The sequence below is a fragment of the Cannabis sativa genome, chromosome 7 (genome assembly GCF_029168945.1).
Source record: "Cannabis sativa cultivar Pink pepper isolate KNU-18-1 chromosome 7, ASM2916894v1, whole genome shotgun sequence".
Classification (NCBI taxonomy): Eukaryota; Viridiplantae; Streptophyta; class Magnoliopsida; order Rosales; family Cannabaceae; genus Cannabis; species Cannabis sativa.
Genome location: NC_083607.1, coordinates 47,003,233 through 47,031,156, shown reverse-complemented (window position 1 = coordinate 47,031,156; position 27,924 = coordinate 47,003,233). Strand labels below are relative to the sequence as shown.

The 27,924-nt window shown below is 32.3% G+C and overlaps 1 protein-coding gene across 4 annotated transcripts; it reads right to left on the bottom strand.

The window, feature by feature from the left end:
* Positions 1-14,059: 14,059 nt before the first annotated feature.
* On the bottom strand, positions 14,060-21,876 carry LOC115697164 (probable LRR receptor-like serine/threonine-protein kinase At1g56140). 4 transcript variants are annotated; one of them, XM_030624073.2, is made up of 24 exons: positions 21,572-21,876; positions 20,766-20,952; positions 20,237-20,308; positions 20,080-20,151; positions 19,757-19,828; positions 19,276-19,347; positions 18,958-19,029; positions 18,806-18,877; positions 18,625-18,696; positions 18,453-18,524; positions 18,289-18,360; positions 18,122-18,193; positions 17,928-17,993; positions 17,585-17,647; positions 17,455-17,499; positions 17,256-17,317; positions 16,538-16,923; positions 16,254-16,449; positions 16,027-16,167; positions 15,814-15,932; positions 15,471-15,681; positions 15,037-15,268; positions 14,721-14,868; positions 14,060-14,579 (listed from the first exon to the last, which is right to left on the bottom strand). In XM_030624073.2, the coding sequence occupies exons 1-24, from the start codon at positions 21,699-21,701 to the stop codon at positions 14,265-14,267; spliced, it is 3,021 nt and encodes a 1,006-aa protein (XP_030479933.1). In that variant the 5' UTR covers positions 21,702-21,876; the 3' UTR covers positions 14,060-14,264. The 4 variants fall into 4 exon arrangements, with proteins under 4 accessions (XP_030479933.1, XP_060974877.1, XP_060974876.1 ...); XM_061118894.1 differs by lacking the exons at positions 20,766-20,952; positions 21,572-21,876 and adding an exon at positions 20,488-20,691; XM_061118893.1 differs by lacking the exons at positions 20,766-20,952; positions 21,572-21,876 and adding an exon at positions 20,533-20,690.
* Between the last annotated feature and the right edge of the window lie 6,048 nt (positions 21,877-27,924).

Sequence of the window (27,924 nt, the reverse complement as noted above, 5' to 3'; positions counted from 1 at the left end):
AAATGATATTTAGGTTGGTTGAAACCTAATTTTTCAAAAATTGTAGGTTTAATTTTAAATTTAAATTTTTTAAAAAATTTCGAATTTTTCAAATTTTTTTTTAAATTTTTCGAAAAATTATTTTTTTTATTTAATTAATTATTTTCGAAATTAAATATTTAATTTAAAATTAAATAAATCCTACATCCAACTATCCAACTAACCTTGTTGCAGGAGTATGTGTTTTAGCTTATGTGTAAGTTTTTAAAACCTATTATTACTTGATTGCAAATAGCCATGGTTACTTTTTGCCGCATCTAATGATCCGATGGCTCCACTTGGTCAAGATAATAATTTGTAACAGGTATATTTACAATCTTCTTCATCTGTGTATGACCTAGCAACATGATAGGACCCATCCAAAGTGTGCCTGTGTGAGCCTATGTGTTTAATTTTATTATAGATGCATATAGGTTAATGTTGCTAAATAAAATGTCATAGTCATTGATAGATTTTATTTAGGCCCATTTAGTTTTGGGCTTATTCAATTAATAACAGTTGTTCTTATTAAGGTTAAATTCCTCTCTTTTGGGCCTTGTGTGAGAGTTGGGAGCCATAGAAGTGGGTACGACATACTGAACCCAGCACCCCCTCACACAAACCACCCCAATTGTGAAGGCCCATTTGCCTGATTTGAATGACTGTACTAGGTTAATTACACTAGTTTAACCTAATTAAAATTGATTAGCAACATAATTAATTTCATTTATTTTGAAATTAATTTAAGAAAAATATAGTTTAAAGAATTATTTTTTATTCTAAGCTAAACTATATGTATTTTCTTGTATTTAATTAAATATAGAATTATAACCATCTAGATTCTTTGGAACTTAATTTAAATTTTTCATTAAATATTCCTATTTAAGTTGATATTTAGTTATCTTCAACTAACCAACTTAAATCTGAATATCTTTTGAATTCAAAATTTCAAAATTAAGTTGAGGAATTTTAGGCATTGGTTATTAAGATTCTTTAGATATTTTTTAAGTTAATATCTTTTCGAATATTAACTTAAAATGGAATATTTTCAAATTAAGTGGTTACAACTTAATTTTTGATATTTAATTAAATTTAAATTTGAAAAATATTTAAGTTCTAGATTTTTTTCTAGTCAACTTAAATTAGATATTTTTTCAAATTTTGTGGAAAAGATACTTAGTCAAATAAGATATTTTCTAGATAGTTATTTCTAGACTACTTATTATTTCTAATATTAAATAGGAAATATTATACATTGTGAAATTAATTATTTATTAATTAATTTTGGTACAATTTACTTTAAGTATATTTTTCCTAGTATTAAACTAGAGATTAATAATTAAGTCTTCTCTACACTTAATTATTTATTTCTTGAATTTAATACATTTAATTAATTTGAAAATTAAATATCTAAGTTGATTTTTATCATCATACTTAAATATTTCTTTTTCATGACATTTAATTAAATAGAAAATTATTTTTAGTTGAAATTTAATTTTTCAACTAAATTTAAATAATTTTCAAAATATATTTTTTTTTATTTTATTAATCAATTTTTTTCGAAATTGCATTTCTTAAATGCTAGAATTTCGAATTTTATCTTGAAAAATAGATTAAGTTGTAAATTAATTATTTATTTTAATTAATTTTGGACCAACTTAAATCAATGTTTTTTTTTCATTTATTGATTAATTTAAAATAAATTGAATTAAAGTATATTATTAGAAATTGAATTAATTAGTCAAAGGAAAATCTAGATAGATGATATTTTTGCTTGAAGTATTTTTCTAGTGTATTTAATTAAATAGAAAATTAATATTTAAGTTGATTTTCATCATCATACTTAAATATTTAAATTTTTCTTATATATTTAATTAAATAGGAAAATTATATTTTTTGTTGTAAATTAATTTTATTAATTAATTTTGGGCCAACATTAAATTAGAATAATTTTTCCAGGATTTATTTTTTATTTTAATATGCATTTTTCGAAAATTGTATTCTTATATACTTTAATTTTTCGAAATGCAATATATATTTATAGAAAATTAAATTTGAGTTGTAAATTAATTTAAATTAATTTTGTAACAACTTAAATTGAATATTTTTCTAAATATTTATTGGAAATTATTACTAAGATGGAAATAATTCATGTTATTTTCATATCCATCTAAGTAAAATTTATAAATATTAAATTAAAATTTATATTTAGAATTTTTCATTCTAAATTGGAAATTTTAATTAAATAAATATATATTTAAAATAAATAGAATAAATAAGGAGAATCAAAGAAAATACAACTCACTTTAAATAATGAGCTTGATTATTATTAAGATATTCGATCTCCATTGTTGGTCTTACAAAAGTTAAATGTTTTCAATATAACCTCGAGACGCTAGACTTCGTCCCCCTATGGATGGTTATTCGTTGAACGCATTTAACACCGTAAGATTTCATTTGATAAGTGTTTTGTAAGTTTTCGTCTCTATTAGACTCTCCCCTACGGTGACTACTTAGAGATAAACTTATGAAACATGAAACAATGGTAGAGGCTCATGAAATGAGAATAACCTTGACTCTCGCCTAAACGGGACAACGCTGGATTCCAATCTTGATCGAATAAAAGGTTGCTAGAATGTTTTCTATTTTAGATGAGCTGACAACTCTATTCAATAAATGATGCTTTGACTCTCGCCTACGGGACCTTTGTATCGGTTGTTGAAAACCTTGGAAATTATTTAGGATTGTATGTTTTAGTATTTTCACTAGTCATTCCTACTTGCTATATGTTTATAATTTACGAATTGTGTATGAATTTATATTGAACCATGTTATTTTCTGTTATTAAGTTGTAGTTTAATTTCGAATCTTCATTGTTGGTCTAACTTGGCTTGTTTATCTAATGAGATAAATCCCTAGTGGATTTTCACCATTAGACATACATAATAGTGTTAGATTTCGAAAGATAAATATTGTACATGCGACATCTAGCTGTTCATCAATTGATGACACCTTAGACTAGTATTTTTACGATATGAAACAAGAAGATTATATAAATAAGATTACTTTGACTTTCGCTAATCGAAGCATCGTTGGATTCTTATTTTAAACGAAATTATCCTAATTTCTCTTAGCTTATTCATTTCGAATTAGCTCAATAACATATCATTGGATGAATGGTCTATAAATCATTTCATGTCATTTTATATGACGCATATGATTATAATCCCGAAATTCTATTCCCAATTGATATAAATCCTCAATCTTAGAAATTTCCTACTTGTATGGGCAAATCTGACTTAGAGTTTGTATTAGTAGTCTTTGGTCCAAGATAGAATTACTCATTATATTTGGTATAAATTTAAGTCTTTGACTTTAATTTTAGATTCCAAATAGAAATTTTCTTAAATTTCTAATTCCGAATACAATACGGTTACACTTTCTCAAGTGTTTAATATCCATCTTTTATTAATGGATTAAAGCTGTATGGAATGTGAGTTAGGTATTCTGTGACCAGGATCCACTTGAAGTATTCTAAGAACTCTTTGATGTAACTAAACCTATGTCATCATAGACACTACCACATTTTTTTTAATCGTGGCATTTGTATCTTGTTCATAGTGGTTTTGACAAGATCAATCTCTGCAAAGAGTTAATATGCCTATATCCACTGAAAGTAGTTCATCTCATTCGCAGATGGATGTACATTCAGGGGTGGATATGAGTTTTTCGTTGTATTCTTAAAACGATAACTCTAGATTATACCTTATGCAAAGAAATTTGAAATGTTTGAAAAATTTCATTAATTTCTAGCAATGGTTAAAACCATTAAGGTAAGTGGTTAAAGATCTTGCGAACTGATAGGGGTGGAGAAATAGTTAGTAGATATGCGGTTCAAAGATCATTAAATTGATTTTTGAATTATATCCAAACTTACCTCCCCGTAAATTTCGAGTTGCATATTGATGATTAGTTACTAGTCGTTGCCTAAATCCTTCTATGGTAATACAATTTCGAATGATGTAATGGTTGTATACTTAATGTAAATCATTACTAGATTCATGGATGACCTAATCAAAATCTTAAGAAAAGCTAGAACTGTTAACCATGGTTTCTTAGCTATTCTAAGTGATTAGGGGTGGACCATCCCATTGTCAATAGATAAGAAAGTGTTTGTTCAAACAAATACTACTTTTCTAAGAAAATGACTAAGTCTGAAAAACAAGTAGCAAATAAAGGAGATATTTAATTCTTGATTCCAAAAGTGTTCTATCATCTTATATGACATATGATGATCCCACCGCCTCGTTGTCTTGTCACAACCAAAGAGGTTAATACCATTTAGTTTTCTTCGACATAATTCGCGGTACCTTGTCGTAGTGGGAGAGTTTCTAGGAACTCACCTTCTTATGAACTCGGGAGACACTAGTGATTAAAATCCATTGTGAGTTTAAACAAGTAATGGATTGTCAAGATAAGAAACTAAGAAGAAAGCCTATAGAACTATGGTTTAATCCATTCACATGGAATAACCTAAAGTTTTCTATTACAAGGACATAAAAGGAAATTTTCGTTTATAAGTCTATTCAATGGACTTAACAAAACTTCCCGTTCCTAGTATTACGAGTTTGAGTTTATCTAAACCTATGGCTTGTGGTATACTTGGTAATTACTTACTCTAATGCAAGCAACTTACTTTAGTAAAATGCTGAAGCATTTTCTTTCTAATGGCAATCTATAGAAGCTTCACAACTTCTTAGGTATAGATTTTATTTATCTAAGGAAAAGTCTTAACTATTCCAGAAAAGATAAAGCCATGAAAGAATTTCTTATATCAACGGTGAGAGGTCTTAGATATGCTTTTGTATGCCTTAGACCGGACATCTGTGTTGAGTGGGAGTAATGAGTAGGTATCGGATTAATCCGGGAGAAGAACATTGGAAGACAATCAAGTAAATTTTAAGATTAAGAAGAGGAACTATATGTTAGTCTATAAGGGTGTGTTTAAAACTCTTAGACTACACCATATCGCATTTCGAAATTTGCCTTTGTGCTAGTAAATCTTTCGATAAGATGGTGGTTACTGCGGGGGTGGAATAGTGATTTTGGAGAAGTGTAAAAACCTATCCGAAGTCTCTAGGTCTACCGGAGGGAGGCGAATGTTAAAGCTGCGGGAAAGGTACTTATTCAGTCTAAGGAAAGTTCTATACATCTTTGGCACCATTCCAAATTGCCTTAAACTACTAGTGTTAATTTCCGGATTAACCAAAAGTAGTTGCCAAAGATATAGAATCCAGTATCCCAAGAGAGTAGACATATAGAGAGGAATTTCACATTATCAATGATTTTGTGATTAAAGGAAGAGTAATAGTGGAGAAAAGGTTGTGGTTAATTCAACTTTTCGGTATCCTATTACGAGGAGTTTACTACTACTACACTTGATTTGTATATCAAGGTGTTGAGATTATTTGAAACGCACTTTTTGTTTTATATTAGTGCAAGTGGGAGTTTGTTGGGTTTTATGCCCTACATAAAACTCATTTCAATATAATCGTATTTACTTATTAATATAGATCGAAATAACATTTAATGTTGCATGGTTCACATGATTTATTTCATGATTATATGTACATAATGTCTAAATTCATCTGAAACCCTTTTCACATACTTGATCCTGTTTATTGTGCCGTCAACTCATTGGAAAGTAAACATGACTATGTGAATAAAGTTTCCTAGATTTATCAGACACAGGGTTTTTGCGATATGATAATCTACAACAAGAGTTTACTTGTATTTGGAGAAATACTATGTTCTTTCCGAGCATTGGTTAAAGTAAAGCTCGGGTTGGATGCATGGAGTATGCATCGGAAGGGACCGATATTGAACTTTGACTTAGATTTATTAAACTTACCGTAATATCTATTCAAGTCAATATCGCCTAGTTGATCCTAGATCAAATGATCTTAATCCTGATATGATTAGGCTCAATCTTGAAAGGCTATTCGTGTTCTTTGATTTGTTAGTTAAGCCTACTTTTAGGTCAGGGTGATACGTACATTTTGGGAACACGGTAGTGCAATTGAGTGGGAGCGCTAGCATAAACATGGAATCTATAGCTTCTATCTGGCGAATAGTAAGCAAAGGATGATCTCCTTCGAGCTTGACCAAACGAACATAAATGGTGGAGTACTCATTTCACATTAGCTGAAATATCATTTATACGGGGTCAAGTGTTTTAAGGAATAAATACATTGTAGGGTGTAACGGTAATTTAATCCCTTTACAGTGTAGATCATTCATATAGAGGATCATTGATCACATTAGGATTATAACAATGGATAACTAATGATGTGTCTATATGGTGGAACATATAGAGCATTCTATATACTGAGAGTGCAATTCTAAGTTCTATGCGTGGATTCAACGAAGAATTAATAAGTTAGTGAATTTTAGTGCTAAATTCTTGATCTACTTATTGGAAGCTCGGTTATATAGACCCATGGTCCCCCCACTAGTTGAGATAATATTGCTTGTAAGACTCATGTAATTGGTTTTGATTAATCAATTATAATTCACAAGTTAGACTATGTCTATTTGTGAAATTTTCACTAAGTAAGGGCGAAATTGTAAATAAAGAGTTTATAGGGGCATATTTGTTAATTATGATACTTTGTATGGTTCAATTAATAAATATGATAAATGACAATATTATTTAATAATTATTTATAGTTATTAAATAGTTAGAATTGGCATTTAAATGATTGAATTAGGAAATTGGCATTTTTGAGAAAATCAGATACAAAAGGTGTTAAAATTGCAAAATTGCAAAGCCCAAGGCCCAATCCATTAAGTGTATGGCCAGCCACCTTTGTAGCTTTTTTAAATTGATTTTTTCATTATTTTAATGCCATATAATTCAAATCTAACCCTAGTGGAATGCTATAAATAGATAGTGAAGGCTTCAGAAAAATTACACTTTTCTTCTGACTTTTTCTATTCAGAAAAACTGAGCCTTCTCTCTCCCTATCTTTAGCTGACCACTCTCTCTCTTCTTCCTTGATAATTTCGAAATCCTTAGTGTATGAGTAGTGCCCACACACATCAAGTGATACCTCAATCATAGTGAGGAAGATCGTGAAGAAAGATCATCAGCAAAGGAGTTTCAGCATCAAAGATTCAGAGAAAGAGATCCAGGTTCAGATATTGATAATGCTCTGCTACAGAAAGGAATCAAGGGCTAGATATCTGAACGGAAGGAGTCATTATATTCCGCTGCACCCAATGTAAGGTTTCCTAAACTTTATATGTGTTTAATTTATCGTTTTAGAAAGTTCATATTTAGGATGTTAATAAACATACTTGTGAGTAGATCTAAGATCCTGGTAAAATAAATTCCAACAGTATGGCGCAAGGCCGACAAATACAAGGAAATTAACAAAATAATCTTGAAGCGGGAGCATGGCACCGGCCATCAAATGAGTCTGACTCCAAGCCCCGAAGCCGTCATAGTTGTGATTAGGCGTCTCCGAGTCGCGAGGAGGCCGGTGATAGGTCCCTGAAGTGGAGGGTTTGATCCCAGCAACTTCTATAATATTCTCCAGCTGGTGAGGGCAAGTTAGGGTGGATCGAAGCTCAGCCGCTTCCCACCCGGTCGCTCGGGATTTGTACCCCTCCTGGGCAACAGGCCCCAGGGAAACCTCCTCCAACGTGGCCATGCTTTTGCCACTCTTCTTCGAAGATTTCGAACCGGAAGCAGACATTTTGTGTTCTGTGAAAAACAAAAAGGGAAAAAGAAAATTCCAGCAGTTAGGTCCCATACCAAACCCTAAGTCAAGAAAAAGGGAGTGGGGGTCCCCTAACCGTTGGAAAGAGGCCCCCTCCGGACACGTGTCACATGGGAAACCCTAGAAAGATCCCCTGAACAAGTGTCGGGTGCAGTGAAATCGCAGAAAGTGGTTTTACAGAATAAAAAAAAAAAAAAACCATTCTATGCCCTAAGCAACTGTTGAACGAAGAACACATGGCTCTCTTCAACAAAAATGCACGTTATAACAAAGGCATGATAATGGCGATCCTACAACTAAAGCAGTAGACATAAAACAGAACACTTGAAGAACTTAAACACTCGCACACCCAGAAATCTCAAAGTACGAACCCAGAAAAACGAACGAAGCAAGTAAAAGCATGTTATTATCTAAGGATGCAAGAAACTTACAGTAAATCGTCGAACTGGGGGTCCTGAATGTGGTCGAGTAAAAGTTGAGAAGAACTGGTGAAAGCAAACACTGGAAAAGTGGAAGAAATGTCTAAGTGCTAAGACAGTTCGTGCTGTTTTGAAGAATTTTCTCTCTGGGAAATTCGAACAAAAATGGCAAGGAATGGAAAGTAACCAAAATGAAGGAAAGATGGTGGCTTTTATAGGCAAAAGTGCATGAGGAACAGGCGTCACCACCTACCAATCGTACGGTGGGGGAGATGCACGATTCGAATTCCCGAAAATCAACGGATCAGATCAAGCTGCCATAAAGGCGGTGGAAACGTTTGAGTATCCGACTGACACCATTAATGCGCCGCATCAATCAAAGGGCGTGAAACGAATCGACCTCTGCAAAAAGCGAATCGCAGCATTTAATGCCATCATTAGACGCACCCTCACGCGCCCCAAGCTCGTGTCAAGAAACCGAGGAGGCGGCCGGAGACATCCCTGCAAAAAGCGAATCGCTGCATTAAATGTCATCATTAAATGTGCCCCCACGCGCCCTGGGCTTGAGCCAGGGAAACGAGGAGTCAACCGGAGGCACTTGAGCAAGCCTTGGTTTATTTTTCCAAGTAAACAAGGCTTGGGGGGTAAATGTTACCCCTGAATTCGCCCAAAATACGTGGACCAGTCGAAAAGGGACACGTGGATCAGATAACTTGTAAATATTTGATAAGTCTTTGTACGCCACAAGGAAGCACCCTGGGCATAGGTCCTGGAGGAGGCACCCGGAGTACAAGGTACTCCCGGAAGCTCGCATAGCATGAAGCCTCTCCGGGATGTGTCAGGCCTCTCCTGAGCAATCAAGTCGCATTTAATGCCGCATGGGAGGAAGCGTGTTGGGACTGTAACACGCAATAAAGTCTGACGGCACAACCCCCAAACAGCAGCGCTACAGTAATGATCATTTAAGTCTAGCGACGGCTACTCTGCGAAGAGTCACGTCAATCACAAGGCAAAAAGGACATTCCTCATAAAAACCCTACAGCACCTAGGGATTTGACCATGCATCACCCATGGTATATTCATTGGAAATACCCAACTTTATGGATACTTACAGATACATTTGTAAGAACAATCCTAGGGATCACCCCACCAAAACACTATAAATACCCCCTCAAAGCTCATTTAATGGGGTCGAGAATCTTGGGTTGCATAAGAGCAAGAAGAGAAAATACTCACCAAGAACATTCTCTGTATTTATGAGAAGAACATTCTCTCAAGTGTGGAATCTGTATTAAATACATCCATTAATAACAAAGACTCGAGGACTAAGGCTCATTAACGCCCCAACCACGTAAAAATCCTCATCTCGCTTTCTTACAGCTCACTACTATAATCATATTTTAATAGTTGCCGAAAATCTCAGTCAACAGTAAGGTTTCCTAAACTTTATATGTGTTTATTTCATCGTTTTAGAAAGTTCATATTTAGGGTGTTAATCAACATACTTGTGAGTAGATCTAAGATCTTGGTAAAATAATTTCCAACAGAATAGCCTCTTGAGATTGAGCCTAATCATAACAGGATTAAGATCATTTGATCTAGGATCAACTAGGCGATATTGACTTGAATAGATATTACGGTAAGTTTAATAAATCTAAGTGAAAGTTCAATATCGGTCCCTTCTGATGCATACTCCATGCATCCAACCTGAGCTTTACTTTAACCAATGCTCTGGAAAGAACATAACACTTCTCAAAATGCAACTAAACTCTGTTGTAGATTATCATATTAGTAAAACCCTATGTCTGATAAATCTAGGAAACTTTATTCACATAGTCATGTTTATTTTCCAATGTGTTGACAGCACAATAAACAGGATCAAGTATGTGAAAAGGGTTTCAGATGAATTCATACATTATATACATATAATCATGAAATAAATCATGTGAACCATGCAACATTAAATGTTATTTCTGATCTATATTAATAAGTAAATCTGATTATATTGAAATGAGTTTTATTTAGGGCATAAAATCCAACAGATGTTGGGTTCCATGGGACTGGAAACTGGTTTAGTACTAAGGTGATCAGTATCTTTTAAAAGTTGTATGGTGAAAGGTCTTTAAGAGACTGAGATCCCCTTGTTGCAACGTGAAATTTCAAGACCAAGGAAGAAATGCAGGGTTCCAAGGTCTTTTAGTTTGAATTGAGCATCAATAGTTGCAAAAAAATCTTTTAGAGCCACAGTGTTGTTGGTGGCAACTATTATGTCATCGACATATATTAATAAGGCCATGAATGTCCCTGCCTGGTGTTTGAGGAAGAGTGAGTTGTCATTTTTTGACTGTTTGAACCCTTGTTGAAGAAGTGTGCTACTGAGTTTTGCATACCATTGTCTGGATGCTTGTTTCAATCCGTACAAACTTTTCTTTAATTTGCATACATCATTAGGGGGTATGACACCCTTAGGAGTGTAGTCTTAAGGCAACTTCATGTAGATATTTTCATTTAAGTCACCATGTAAGAAAGCATTGATTATATCCATATGGTGGAGATGCCATTTTTTGATTGCAGCAAGTGCAAATAGGAGTTTGAGGGTGTTGAATTTTGCTACAAGGGCATAGGTGTCAAAGTAATCGATACCTTGTTGCTGAGTGTAACCTTTTACAACCAAGCGAACTTTGTACCTTTCAACAGACCCATCCAAGTTATATTTAGTCTTGTAAACCCATTTGTTACCAATGGTATGTTATCCTTGGGGCAATGGGACAACAATCCAAGTTTCATTGGCTTTTAGAGCATCGATCTCACTGTCCATTGCATTGTTCCACACTTTAGTTTTGCATGCTTGTGCAAAAGTGGTTGGTTCGATGAAATGTGCAGTAGCAAGGACAGCTGCTCAAAAAGAAGCTGACAGTTTGTTGTATGATAGGTAGTGTGAAAGAGGGTGATGAGTGCTTGGGGAGTGAATGGCCATAGTGTAGCTGTAGTCCTGCAAATATGCAGGTTTTTGAAGAGGCTTGCCAGATTGAGTTGAAGTAGGTGTTGTTGCTGGTAAGTTTGAAGCAGTATTTGTGTCTGTTGTGGGGATTGTTTTGTAGTTGGGGACAATTTGCTTAGTTTGATTATGAAATTTTTTTTCCTGGTGAAGAAAAATATTATATCAAATTTAAATGCATATATACTGATGAATGTTAAAATATAACAAACTCCAATTTAAAAATATAATATATATATATATATATATTACTACAGTAATGTGATTTTAATCGAGTCAAAATCAACCCATACTAAAAGGAAAACTTACAAAAATACTGACTTTTTTCCTTATCTTTACAATAATACTGCCACACGGCTTTTTTATTGCCCAGGCCCGTTTTTTTTCTTTCATACTGTCCAGACCCAATATGTTTACTTTTATACTGTGAACAGTAACAAGGCAAAAACGACGCGTCCTTCCTGGTTGGGGACTGACAAATTAACACCAGAATCGTAGAAACACCAGGAAAAAACCATAAAATCCGGTGAAGAGAAAAAATTACTAAATCAACGACAAATTAAGAACGAAAAACAACATTTACAGTAAATTTTTTTCCCAACAACAGAGGTAAACACACCTAAACCCACAGTATTTTTAAAAACTACAAAAAACACACCCATATTTAGATCTGAAAATAAAAAAAAAAAAAAACTTAAAACAGTATAATCTGAAATTGTTTAATAATACATGGCATTTTATAAGAAAAATATTCATATAGATCATCCATAAGAGACGACTAAAAATGTACAATACAAAATCAAGGTTGTGAACAATGGCCACGTAAATGAAATTTTGTGAACAATGACAGCTCATGGAATCTATACCAATTCTGATAAAGAGCAATGGAAAATGGAAAGAAAAACATAATTATGTCAAGTATGAGGCTAGTGGAGAATTCATACCAAAAGATTGCAAGTATGAAGAGCTATTACAAATATTACTTACTTCATTGGGGTACGAAAACACAAACAACACTGCAAATACAGTACCAAGCGAAAGAAGGAATACCACCGATAAAAATATTCAACGACGTCAGCCTCTACTTTTACTTGCAATTGAAGATCAAAGAAACAGATTTCACCACATATCCATTATGTGTCAACCAACAGAACAATAACACAACACCTGCAGCAATTCCAAATATCACAACCATAACAACACCATATCAAGAGAACGTGGCAATGCTCGAAAACAACACAACAATGCTTGAAAACAACACAGCAACAACAGAATCATACACACTTGAACACCAATCAGAAAAAGGAGGAGAGTCAGAAAGAAGAGAATTTGAAAACGACAAACTCAACATAGTTGACTATGTGAATCTAGTTGTTGAAGAAATGGTAGAAAAACTTGAAAACAACAGTAAAAAACTAGATCCAGAAATCGACATCAACAACGCGAAGCTAATAATAGAAAAACATCACCCAAAAGTAGAAAAAGGTCAGTCGTACAAGGACAAGGAAACACAGAAGAATGTCCTCAGCTACTACGCAATCAAAAACAACCCTTTCGCCAATTATTTCCTCAACCACATCTGTTGATTGCACAATCTTCACTGAGGATTTACCCTTTCCCTATAATTTAACAAAACAAAATCAAAACAACAACAGTACACACCATCAAACAAACAGAAAAACATAAAATAGAAGAAACAACAAAAAGGAAAATGCACAAAGAAAAAAAAAATACAGAGAAATGAACAATATGATAAAACTGCAAAAAAACTCTAAAACAACACAAGATCAATACAAAAATACCTTATCAGATTTGGGAGACTTTACAAACTCTGGCTCCAATACAAAATCAGAGTCAGAGTTCTCCACCACAGGTCGATGGCGTTTTGCTCTAGTGTTCTTCGAAGTACCAGCACCTAGTTTCCTTTTAGCAGGAACTAGAGAAGTAGGGCTAGGAGGATTATCTTTCAAACTCTTCTTACCCATTGTTGCTCGAGATTTATTTTTCAGGGGTTGTTTTGGGGGCTTTTTAGCAACAGGGAGGGTGATGATCAGATAACAGCCATTGTGAGTGAGGGGAAGTAATATTTATAGAAGAATAAGAACGAAAATGGGGGGGAATGTAGAGGGAAAATTAAGATGAAGATGGAATAACTGAAAAAAATTTGAAAAAAAAAATAAACCATCCACAACTGTACAACCGCCTGAAAAATAAGGGATATTAGAAGAAGATGATGAACAGGGAAACATGAGGGAGTGAGATTTGAGTAATGATTATTTAACATTTAAAAATAATTTTGAAATAAATTAAAACCCAAAAAAGAAGAAAACTATCAAACAGTGACATCCCTCGTCAAATCAAAGCTTTTTTAAAGGAAATTTTTAAAAAAATTGAAGTGACAAAACCCCGTGAAGACACATGTAAGCCACAAAGTATAAATGAACTTTGTACCATAGGCAGTATCAGTATACTTCCGTATAAAACAAAAAATTAATACACAGTATAAAAGTAAAAATACACGTGTAGCAGTATTTTTGAAATAAAATAAAAAAAGTTAATAAACCATGTAAATTTCCCTACTAAAATTAACACAAAATATAGCCTCGTGTATCTTTGAATTAGAATTAATTAGCGACTCTATTATTTACTTTTACACCACTTTTATTATATTATTAAAAGCAATGTAGCTTCCATAATATATATATATATATATATATATATATATTATATGGAAAATATTATTTACTTTTACACCACTTTTATTATATTATTAAAAGCAATGTATAGTTTTTACTTCCTTTTGCATACTTGATGTATTGGAATTGGAGTATTTGACAATATTTTCTTTTAACATCAAGTACTTGTTACATTTCATACAAGAACTTACAAAAATTGATACATAAGCTATACAGATATAATGAATGGATGGATCTTTAATCTGGATACTTGAAGACCAAAGTTCTCCAAGTAACATGGCGTGGTATTTATATAAATCTGTATAGTCATTTTCATAAGGATCAAAGCTGAAATTATCCATCACATAGATTAATTAAAAATGTAAGTATTATCATTTGATGAACCAGGAGTGTAGGTCTCACTTGAGAAGCCCATAGTACTCATAGTAGTTGTATCTTTATAATCCATATCAGTAAGATAACTTGGCTTCGATCTAGCATTTTCAATTTCACTATCTCCTATAAGCATTCCGATGACACGAGACATTGATGGGCGGATTAATGGTGATCCTTGAGTGCACAAAAGAGCAACTCTTATTATTCTAATGGCTTCTTTTTCGTCAAACTCGGCTAGTGATGGATCCACCAACTCCAAACTTTGGTAATTTTCATGCAAATTCCATACCTATAAACAGATTGGACAGATTAAATTTTTCCTATTATTGTATTCTAAAGAAAGACATCTGTGATTAACTCTTAATATTACTTGTAGCTCATTTTGGACAGAGTAACAAGAACAAAATGCATGGCAATTTAATTTTCATACCCGTTCAAGGAGATAAATACTTTCGTTGCCTTCGTTATAAAAGTTGGGTTTGCCGCTAACAATCTCCAAAGCAACGACACCGAAACCAAAAATATCTGCCTTTTCTGTCAGGTGGCCACGCATTGCATATTCCGGAGCCAAATATCCTCTACAACACCATAAAACATGTCTTAGTGATGTTGTCATCTGCATCAATTCTAATCTTCAAGGCAATTTCTTTCTAGATTATGAGTTTTAAAATTTGATATAATCTAATTAGTTCCATAACTAATAGTCAAAAGTATATATTTCCACCACAGTTGGTTTAAGAGCTTACATTGTCCCTGCAACTCGCGTACTCATGTGTGTTTTGTTATCATCATAGAGCTTTGCCAATCCAAAATCTGATATTTTTGGACAAAGTGCATCGTCGAGTAAAATATTACTAGCTTTGACATCTCGATGTACAATCCTTGGACTGGATTCTTCATGAAGATAAGCAAGTCCCCTTGCTATCCCCAAGCATATATTGAATCGTGTAGGCCAGTCCAAGTGCAAATTATTCTTTCCTGCAATGGTTAGCAATTTAGTGATTTCTTTTTTCCAATGGTATGAAATGATTATAAGAATAACTACATCATAAAGAATTATTAGTTACTGACTCAGAAATAAATATCTGTCAAGAAACGATTGTTCAACGAAGACTGCAATACACAATATGTTCTTGCAGAATTGAATTGTAAAGTATAAGATAACTGAATAGCTACATACCAAATAGTGCTTGATCGAGACTTCTGTTATGAAGATACTCATAAACCAGGATGCGTCTATTTCCTTGAATGCAACATCCATACAATTTCACCAGATTTCGATGTTGTACAACTGATATTGTGGCAATTTCAGCCATAAATTGACCTTTTCCATGGTTAGAAGCTACTGAAAGTTGTTTAACAGCTACTTCCTTCCCATCTGAAAGTGTACCCTACAAAGACATGTCAATGTTATTGATAAAATGTTAAACTGAACTAAATATAATCTATAATAATTGAAAATTACTTCAATCACACCTAAATATAAAAATTTATCGTTTGAAAACTAGAAGAAAATATAATACCTTATAAACGTGACCAAATCCTCCCTCCCCAAGCTTGTTTGCAGAACTGAAGTCTCCTGTGGCAGCTCTTAGTTCTGCATAGCTAAAAGTATCTGGTTTGGGGCCTATACCAAGAAGTTCTGCAAATCGGTGCAAGAATATGACATGTAAATACTGATATGCACATAAAATATACTTGACTTTTGCTATCTGATCCTACCAATATACTTATACCTTCATTATCATCTTCATCATATTTTCTCCTCTTGTAAAATACTAATAGTAGCAATGCTAGACCGACAACCATAATAGGGACTACAGTACCGATGATTATCCCTGTCTTCTTCTTGTTTTCTCCTTTAGATACTTTGAAATCTGATCAATATGTAAAACATTTTCGGGTATCAAATAGGAGAACTGAAGTAGGTTGAACCACCTGAGATTAAGGGTATACACATTACCTGCCTCAGCATGGACAGCTGCTATCAATGGACCATAGTAACCTTCTTTAGGTATGCAACAGGTCCCTTTACCAGCCCAGAACAAGTGAATTTCGATATAGTTCTCTGTCACATTGACATTGTACTTCATTTGAATTGCTTTCAAAACTCCACCTGCCTTCTTAGATATGTCAAAGTCCTTTTCTAAGCGACGTCCCTAAGAAGAAAATGAAGAATTTTTAAATTATTTGAGCTGATCACAAATATGGAAAATATTATTTCTTCTTCTTCTTTTGGAAACTAACCTGAATATAAATATCGAACACACGCTTCGCTAGACTAGCCCACAAGTTTGTGCTTTGACTAGGAAAACCAATTTCTGCAAAATGCAACGTGACAGTATAAGGCCCATTCACAAGACCGAGACCATAGTATCTTAGTGATCCTGGGGACATTCGTGCAGTATGGAAGAACTCTGGCTTCTCATTGGTTGATGTGACTTGTTCCTGGGTTCCTTCAATATCTAGTTTACCTGTTTTATCACCATATAAACCAACCTTACTAACTCCCCAATTCTCTTTGCCACTAACATGAAACTTTGCAGGGCCAAGAACTATCTCTTCAGCTTCATACACTATGCCATCATTTCCTAACATCTGTGGTCCTCCACACTTGATTGCAAAGCTTGTATCTGTGTGATTCAATAGAAGAACTTCATTACTGATGCTAACAAAATGTTTTAAAGGAATTATCTCCTTACACTTTAATGCAATAATACCCTTTATTTCAAATTGTAAAAATTGTTGTTCTCTTATTTTATTAGTTGATATGTAAAAGGAAGGATCTTTTTCTTATATATGCTCATAGGCATATAATCATAACACTAGAGACTTCAGAACTTTAATGAATTTTCTTTATTGCATATAATTTTTCAACTTCTCTTTGAGAAAAAAAGTGCTATACAAACAGATCTTGTATCCATAATATGATATTGAACAAGAAGAGTCAAATGAAGGGGCTTACGAATTGGGGTATTTCTATTGCAGGGAAAACTTCTCTGGAGACAATACAGCCCAGGGGAAACTCTGCAACAAATAAAGAACAGATAATTCTTCTTCTTATTTATTTATTTCTTTTAAATAAAGACTAGAAAGAAACAGAAAATAGAAAAAGTGATTAATCTGCAGAAGTTTTTAGATCGTGTGTAGGTTAGTTCACTCACGATTTGTTTGAATCATCAAATATGAAATTGTTAGCCACCAAGTTCCTGTACAAAGTTGTTTAAATCATATCCTATTCGGTAACTAATAATATAAACATTAGAAATGTAGAAAAAACATAAGAAGACATACAGTTGTGATATTGAGCCTAACCATCTCGGTAAACGCCCTGATAAGAAATTGTAAGACAGATCTCTGAAGACATTGCAGTATATAAATAATAATCAGTTGAAAAATAATTCTCAAAAAATGCAGAATTGGCAAAAGTAAAAAATGCTTAGTTTTTAGATAATTCTACTGTAAATATTTCTTTTATTTTCCTTGATTAATTAGCAACTACATATTTGAATAAATCAAATGGAAGATACAATGATTGCTCTAGATTAAGTGCCAGAAGTATAACACTTGTAGCCTCTTCGAAATGTCCAATTGACACTTGATTGGACCCAAAATGTTGTCAAAATAAATAACTTACATATTCACAAGATTGTCACGCCAATCATTGGGAATACCTCCTGTCAGACTATTATTTCCAAGAAATCTGAACATTTAAACAATGCACCAAGGGAATTTAGTGTACAATAGAAATGACACACTAAGGTTAATACTTGAAAGTTTGAATCTTCTCTAGGAAAGACATAAAGTAAATAAAAGTACTAAACTACTTACAGGTTTGTTAGATTACCCATGGCAAACAACTCAGGAGGGATCTTTCCGGTTAAGTTGTTGAAACTCAAATCCCTGGAAATATTCATGAACAAAGTTACAACAGACAAAAATATTAGAAGCTATTTTAAAATATACTTTGTAATGTATTCTAAGTTTATTGTACATACACTGTTTTAAGACCTTTCAATTCTCCAATAAAAGGTGGAATTGAACCGGAAATCAATGCATTTCTCAGAATTCTGTTGTAACAAAAGATAAAAGGTAATAAAATAGTTAGTATAGGCGAGAAAGAATCAAATGATTTTAATTAAAAAAAAAGTAGTAAACTTACAACTCAGTCAAGTTCTTCAAATTTTTGACAAAATCAAGGGAACTGCTCCCATTTGATAAATCCCCAATCTTTCTACAATATAAGTGAAAAACATATATTAACCTACTCTTGTCCAAAGCAGAATTATACATGTACAGAAATCAAGAGAACTTTGGAAATTTTATATACTCACATAGATGTCAACGAGGTCAATTGAGAAAAACTAGATGGTATGGGACCTTGAAGAGAGTTCCCTACAAATGTCCTACAATAACATTTAAGAGGTTTAAAACTTAAGAACTCATCAGAAAAATGATGGTTAACATTAACAGTGTTGATAACTTTATAAATAAACCAGCAATTTTAATACTTACAAATTAGTTAGACGTGTCCAGTTTCCTATGAAGTCTGGTATCTTCCCAGAGAGAGGAGTATCTAGTGTATTTCTGGAATTCAGCAAGTAACAATAGTAAGTTTGAGCCAAATAAAAGTAGGTGCATAAGAGATTTCAATATCTTATCCTTACAAGATTTGCATATTTTTTAGGTTGGCGAATGTGGGGGGAAATTCACCACTTATTCCAGAACTGTCTATGTAACTACAAAAAAAAAACATTTAGTATCATAATAACAAGATAAGCATAGAGTAATTGAGTTAGGATGTAGTTTAGGAGTCAAAAGTACTTCTCAAGTTCTCAACCCTCTAGTTTATTATTATAGAACCTTTCAGTTGTTTCATTATACAGAAAATTAACACTAAGTTCAAAAGCAATTATTTAAACAAGGAGAAAATTGCAGAAAGTGAATAGATTGGCATTTATCTTAAAATAAGAAAAGGGACTTACATTTGCTCGAGTTTCAATAAATTACCAATTTCTGCGGGAAGTGGTCCAGAAAAATTATTTGACCCCAAGGCACTGCAAAGCATAGGAAAAATGGGAATAAATATTTGAAAGCAATCACTTGCACTTGCATTGACACAGTCTTGAGTAATTTTGACAATATAATTGCCAACAATGCATTATTAACAAACAATATGCAAACCACAATTTGCAAGAGCGTCTCAGTGTTTTGACAGCATAGAGTTTCAACACAATTTGGAAATAAGGTAGATAAAAAGCACCTACGATCCTCCAAAAATAACTTTTAAGTTCACTTTCCTTACAGTTAGCCTGAACATACCAGATATACAGAAGAACTTGCTAATAGCATTTCCTCCATATCTCTTATCAAAATTGAAAGTTAAATTTATCTTAACAGATTAAAAGATTTTCAAAATTCAGCCCCAAACAAAGAGTTGATGTTACATCAGGTTTGATAGCTTACAGCATATTTAGATTCTTCAGGTTGCCAAGCTCCTTTGGTACCGCCCCATGAAATGTGTTGTGGCCAACATCTCTGCACAAGAATATAGTCAGATATTTCTAAAGTTTTACACAAAATTGTAAGAAATTATTAAAAAAAAAATCTCAAATTAACTTTGTAGAACTACTAAGAAAAGTTATAACTGTAGCCATTCTTCATACGCGTAAACACTTTATACAATCTCAAACTATAGATAAAGCTTCCTTAATCTAATAACATAACAGTTAAAATAACTCCTAAATTTATCAAGTATAGAAAAATCAAACAAAGCTAATTACACTTACATTTGTTCTAGCAGAGAAAAGTTTCCAAAGAATGCTGGCAAAGTTCCTTCAAAGTGATTCAAATTGATCTTCCTACAAATATTTCAACGACAGGATTAGTAAAAATGAACCAAAAATAAAAAAGAGAGAGATAAGTTTTAAAAAAGTTAATACATACAAATATTTCAAGAATTTGAAAGCTGTAATTTCTTCTGGAACCGTTCCTTGCAGTTCCAATCTCTGCACTCTCCTGTGAATATAAACAATCAATTGAGATGCATAACAATATCAAGTTAGGGAAAGTAATAAGCAATTTGTATCAATTATTTAGCTGGCCAAATTATTCTTATCAATTTAACAAAGTCAACAACGAAGTCCTCAAAAATTAATTTCTATCAATTCAGTATATGTAGGGAGGAAGAAAAACACCCAGATTGTCAATTTTGTGTGTGTATGTGTTTTTTTCCTGCTCACTTGACTTGACTTTTCTCTTCAATTACCAATTTTTCTAAAGCCCAAAGAACACATAGTTGATAAAGATAGGCTAATCAGGAATGATATGATAGACACCAATGAATATTATCAACTTTATGTAATCTTTTGAATCATATATTGTGGTGAAATCTGAAATGGCATTGTTGGTAAGTAAAGATAAGTAATAAGAGAGAGAGAGAGAGAGAGAGAGAGAGAGAGAGAGAGAGATTTACAAGTGAGTGATGTGGCAAGTGTTGTTGTTGTCGTAGGTACAATTACATTTGATTCCTGGATTGTCCATGTCTTCTAGTTTGATATTGTCATCAATGGCGGTTCCACTACATGGATTTCCACTTATATTCCAAGTGGTTGTATTTGGTTTTATTCCCCACTTTCCGAATAACGTATTTAGTGCTCTCACTGTCTTATTCATAAATTCATAAGTATACATGTTATAACATCTCAAATGGAAGTGTAAATAATTGATAAAAAGTTAAAATATACTTTACTTAACAAAAAGTGTGCTTTAATAATGTGTAAAAAAGTTATATAAATTTGGCACATATTAAATTTTGTGTCAAATTTAATACAATATTTACTATAATATAAAATTTACACCACAATAAATACACTACTTTTTTATTTACATTTATCTTATTTCTATTATTTTATATTTAATTATTACATTAAATTATAAAATATTTATATTATTTTTTTATTATCTTACATATTAAACTAATAATAAAATTAATTATAATGTTATTAGATTTTATTTTATTTTTTTAAAACAAAATTAATTAAATATTAAATTTTACATTTATTTTATAATTATGCACAAAGTTAAAATTTGTGCAATTACAAATTAACGTGATACTCATCACTTTTATACTTCAAACACCTGAAAAGCTGGAAGACTTAAACATGAGTCTGCCACCTTTTTCAAAAAAAAAAAAATCTAAAAGTGACTTATAATATGAAAGACAGAGATTTGAAGAAGAAGTAGTAAAAGGTAAAGAAAGATAGATATGTGTATACAAACCTTCAGAAAGATCTGTTGTGGCGTTTTGAGTTTGAGCCATGGAGGGATGAGGTGTCAGACAAATTAAGAAGAAGACGATGAAGGAGCAGCAGAGGAGGCTCCACTTAATATTATATTTCACATAAAACATCTCTTCCAATTTCAATATTTCTGATTCTTCTTTACTTGCCTTCCCAAACCAAAACACATATCATCAATCCATTTAACTAATTCATCTCCTCTCTCTAGAAACTGTGCTACTTCAACTTGTTGTGGGTACTAGTGTTGAGAGAAGATGCAGGACAGGTCATTACATTACATTAAAAATATCTATTTATGTACTTCATTTTTGTGTAATGTTTGTCCTTTTTCGAGTGAGAAAGGATAGGTCAAGTCAACTATATACATATCAATATCACCATCAGTCATGTCAAGACCAAGAACATTCAGGTCTTCAATGGGTGACCTTTCTTTAATTCTTTTATTAAGCTTTATTTAATTGACAACTTCATTTATTACATCCATACTCATGTATTTATTTGCTATAAATGCGCATGTATATTAATCTCTTTAATTTCCCAAAGAATAAATAATAAATACAAATTGAAATCTTATCTATATATATATATTTATAAATGAAAATGACTTTTGTGGTTAATTTGTGTAGATAAGAAAAGTTTTCCTTGACATTTTCTTAATTATTTGACGCCGAACACAATAGCAAAGCAATTTATTGCTTTTTCCACTCGAAGTACTACATCTATATTATAATGCAAACTGGTAATATAGTGGCTCTTTGGGCGACTATTATAATTTTTTTTTTGTATAATAACATACAATAATGATTAATTAATATAATAAATAATAACTCAACCTTAAAAAAATTATTTTAATATATAATAATATTGTAATTACATTGTGTAATTACTTATTATTAGTAGTAATTTTATTTATTTGGAAAAAAAATAAAATAAATTATTTTTACATTTTAATGCAGTTTTTATTTTTTTATTTTTACAGAAATTTACATAGCGACTAATGAAATTACAATCCAAATTCATATAGCAACCCACATAGAAATTACCGGAGCAATCCAAACTATAAATAAAAAAATAAAAAAATAATATATGGAGTGATTTTTTAAAAATAAATGAATAAAGTTACTTTTAATGTAATAAGTAATTACACAATGTAATTTTATTTATTAAAAATTAAAATATTTATTTAATTCTATTAAATAAATTATTAATTATTATTAGGATGATTGAAAAGTTTTATTATTTTTTATTAAGAAGTTGAAAATTTATAGGAATATGTATATATATAGAATTTTAAATTGCTTTCTTAAAAAAATATTAATAAAAAATGGTAGAAAAATTGGAGTGTTATTATTTTTTATTTAAATAAACACTTTTTTCTGTAATGCATGATCTTTATATTTTTATCATTTAAAATCGTTAGCATTATTGTATTTTAACAGTTGTTATCATCTTATCTTATTTATAGTTATCAGTTCATTATTATCACTGTATCTTACTTATATATAGTCATTATTGTTATTATCACCGTATCTCACTTATACTCATCATCATTGTCATCATCGTATCTCTCACTTATAGTCATCATAGTTGTCGTTATAGTTTATTTCTTATAAAAATTATGATATAAAATTAAAATCTTAATATAAAATATTATAAAATAGATTGTGTATATTAAAATTGAAAATTAAATATATATATTTATATAGATATGGAGGAGATTTCAATAGTTACATTAAATATGTAACCATCATGGTTACATTTTTTTTAGCCATTAGATTATCATTGAATGGTTGTGATTAAGTTAAAAATTAAATAAAAATAAATAATAATTAACTTATAACCTAATAGTCACCTAATAATTTATTTCCTTATAAAACTTTAAGGAAGATTAATTATATTTTAAAATTAAATTAATCATAATTATTAATTAATTTTGCGTAATTTATTATTAAATAAGGATCTTTTAGCAATTGTTTTTGCCCTTAAATTATTAAAAAATTTATAGAAATTTTTTGTAATTTAAAATTATACACATATAATTTCATAATTAAAATTTTATTATACTTATAACTTTAATTTAAAATTATTACACTTAATTATTTAGTTTTCTTATTTAAATTTTTAAAAAGTAAAAAGTGAAATAGGTTGAATGTATTTTCTAAAAAAAAAAAAAAATAGCTAAACTCCTCCATCTCTCCCCCAATTGAAAAATATATATTTTTTTTTGATAAGGAGTCATTTACTCAAAAAATAAAACCATAGTCAAAAAAACAAAGTCAAGCTCCCCCAGAAAACGAAGCAACCTCAAACTTGAATAGAAAAACTCATACTTAGTTCTTCTAGTTATAAAAAAATAATTTAATATCATTTAAATAAAATTAATTATTTAAAAATTTATTATACAAGAAGAGAATTCTAATTTGTGTAAAAAAGAAGTCTAATGTTTGTAAAAAAAAAAAATAAAGTTTTATTGTAAATAATATAATTAAATGACTTAACTGTTAAAATAATTATAGTAGAGATTTATATAAAAAAAATTATTTATAATAATCAATTGCTAAAAGAGGTCTTGTTAAATATTCAATTAATTATTTTTAAAAAATAATTAATTATAATTAATTGATTCTAAAAAGGAAAGTTTTACCTATTGGTAGTGTAACACTAAAACTTGCATAGGCGTATTAACGTGATTTTAAACATACTGTGCAGCTCGTTGCTAATCAACGAGATTCATGAAAATCGTGATTAATTAAAATTTTGCTATTTAATTAAAACTTATAATATTACATACTAAATATTTCGGGATCCCGTTTACAAAATACTTTACAAGAGTTTGCTAGTCATTTACAAAATATTTGTCGCCCAGCGACTAACAACAAAAGCCCTGATGTCCCGAGGATCGTACGCTCTAGGCCTAACCGCCCCGACATGTACAATCTTCATCTGCTCGTCCTCACGGTTCTTCGGCCTTAGCCTTGCCCTTACCTACACATAAATATAGCATTGTGAGTTGACAGACTCAGTAAGAAAAGCATAAATCAAATAACATACATAAATCCCGGGTTATGATCAGACGCCCATACCCCTGACCACAACCCTAATTCCCGTTTCCCACACGGTACTGAGTCTCGAACGTTCGTACGACGGTACTTTTGACATAGTAACAGCCTATACTCGGTACGCTAGTCATACTCTAGCCGTACCGATGTGTTATCGTATCAGCCTATACTCGGTATGTCAGTCATACTCTGACCATATCCATGTGATACTGTCAAATAGTACGATACTATCGACCATAATATCAGCCTATACTCAGTACGCTAGTCATACTCTAGCCGTACCGATGTGATACTGTCAGATAGTACAAAACCCAACATACATATCTAATGTAATCTAACAGGCTTCCTAACATGCACGCTAAACATGTAAATACATATGCATACTATTATACTAATCTTAACTCGATTCTGAATTCAGGTGTGCCGATCAACGTGAGTGGAACAAACTGCTCGGCGAATTACAGGCTCCTAAATCACATCAATCACAACACTGATAAGCGACACGCTAAATCACTTCCTAGGGACTTAAACTCGAAACTAAAAGTTTCCCTATCGATAAATAACATGACAATACCCTAAATAACACAAAAATGGGAAAAACTACAGTTCCTAAATTTGCCCCAACTGGTAAACCGGTTCTCCAACCGAAATTCCGGTTCTGGGAAGAATTCCTGGAAGCCAACCGGAATTCCGATCCTACAGGCCTCCCTGAACCAGAATTTTGGTTCAGTGCAGGAATGGTTCAAAATTTCATAACTCGACCAAATCAATCCCAAATTAAACCAAACTCTCCAGACCTGCTATATAGACCACAAGGAACATTTTCAAAGCAACAAAACAACCCTACAACACAGAATCAAAATCCACCATGTGAGCTCCAAGTTTGAGCTTCAAAGCTCAAAGCTCGGCTAACACCACAACCAGCCACTACAACAAGCTTAATTCAACATAAAACAACATATCTAACATCCGAAAACCAAACTCAAACACAAACAATAATCATAGAAGCAAAAACATCACTTTACCATTAAAACCCAAAGTTTTGAGTTCAAAGCTTTACACTTGGTTAAATTTAACTAACTAACAACAAAACCAGCTTGAATCCACTCAATTAAATATATCTAAGCCTCTGAAAAAAAAAAAACAAAAACTAATCACAGCAACCACAACAAGTAAAATCTCAAAGCATGCAAAAATCCATTTCCTTAAAACTCAAGAAATCAAAGAGAAAGCAACAAGGAATTACCTAGAGCTCAAGATCTCCTAATCCCTGCTAGAACAAGCTTGAAATGCAGTAAAAAAATAATCCAAACCCTCCTCAAGTAGTGGTCGAAAGAGAGAGAGAGATTTGAGAGAAAAAGCTATTTTGTCTAACTTTGCTAACTTGGAATAAAATTAATAAATGGATAATTTTTCTTTTAATTAAATACCTTATTTCAACTAAATTAAGCTTAAAAATCAGATTTAAACATAACATTAAATCTCCACTAAAAGACAAAACTCAAAAGGCAAAAAGACCATAATGCCCTTGCCCATACTAAAAAGTCACACAAATCACTTAGGGTATTTTGGGAAAACTCTAAATTCCCGACATACCTCGACATTCCCAATGTCTAACAATACCGCCCCGCTATACTAAAATACTAAGATGTGATTCTACCGAGCCATACGCCGCGTTCCATGTTGCCAGGCACTGAACATGCAAAAATATGAAATTTCACTATATGACATATAAAATGCATTCTGAATTCAAATAAATCAACATAAATAATTATTTAAATATCAATAAATAATTTTTATAATTAAACCCTAATTATCTGCTAATTTCCAAATTTAAACTAAGCGGTCTTTACAACTATCCCCCTCTTAAAAGGATTTTGTCCCCAAAATCTAACCTGAATAACTCTAGATATTGAGCTCTCATATCTAATTCTAGCTCCCAGGTGGCTTCCTCCACCTTGCTATTTCTCCAGAGTACTTTGACCATAGCTATGGCCTTATTCCGAAGGACTTTATCCTTTCTATCAAGGATCTGTACTGGTTGTTCCTCATATGACATGTCTGATTGCAGCTCAAGGTTCTCATAACTAAGTATATGAGTAGGGTCTGAAACATATTTTCTCAACATAGAGACATGGAATATGTTATGAACTACTGAAAGAGCTGGAGGCAAAGCTAACCGATATGCCACCTGCCCAAGCTTCTCGAGAATCTCGAAAGGTCCTGTAAACCTAGGGCATAACTTGCCTCTTTTCCCGAAACATTTGATCCCCTTCATTGGAGATACTCGTAAAAACACATGATCCCCTACTTGGAACTCAAGATCTCTGCGTTTCGGATCTGCATAACTCTTTTGCCTACTCTCAGAGGCAAGCATTCTAGCTTTAATCTTCTCAATTGCCTCATTGGTCTGTTGTACTCATTCCGGACCTAGATACTTTCTCTCCCCTGTCTCATCCCAGTGGATGGGAGATCTACACTTTCTTCCATATAATAGTTCATAGGGAGCCATCCCTATTGTACTCTGATAACTGTTGTTGTACGAAAATTCTATCAGCAGTAAATACTTACTCCAAGAGCCTTCAAAATCCATAACACAGGCTCGTAACATATCCTCCAATATTTGAATTGTTCTTTCAGACTGCCCGTCTGTCTGAGGATGGAATGATGTACTGAATTTTAGTTTTGTACCCATTGCTCGTTGCAAACTCTACCAAAACTTGGAGGTGAACTTCGGATCTCTATCCGAAACTATAGACTTTGGTACCCCATGAAGCCTTACTATTTCTTTAACATACAACTCTGGCAACTAATCCACTGAATAAGTTGTTTTAACTGGTAGAAAATGAGCAGACTTCGTGAATCGATCTACCACAACCCAGATAGAATCGAACAATCCTGAGGTTCTAGGTAACCCAACCACAAAGTCCATCGTGATGTCCTCCCACTTCCATTCAGGTAGGGTTAAAGGCTGTAACAACCCTGCCGGCCTCTGATGCTCAACCTTGATTTGCTGACAGGTTAGGCATTTCGATACGAATTCTACCAAATTCTTCTTCATTCCGCTCCACCAGAAGTAAGGTTTAAGATCCTGATACATCTTGGTGGTGCCGGGATGTAGGGAATATGGAGTTGTATGAGCCTCCTCGAGAATTTCGTTTCTAAGTTCCACACTATTTGGAACACAAACCCTGGCTTTAAACAATAACATCCCACTGTCTGACACTGAAAAATCTTTGGCTTGCCCAGCTGAAACCTCTTCTCTGATTTTTAC

Bases quoted from the DNA above. Each gene is read 5' to 3' on its own strand.
- LOC115697164 (XM_030624073.2), bottom strand. From the start codon at position 21,701: ATGTTTTATGTGAAATATAATATTAAGTGGAGCCTCCTCTGCTGCTCC. The intron at 20,309-20,765 runs GTAAATCTCTCT...TTATATTCACAG, and splicing joins ACTTGCCACATCACTCACTT to GAGAGTGCAGAGATTGGAAC. The intron at 16,168-16,253 runs GTAATGTGTATA...CATATTGATCAG, and splicing joins AGCTGTCCATGCTGAGGCAG to ATTTCAAAGTATCTAAAGGA.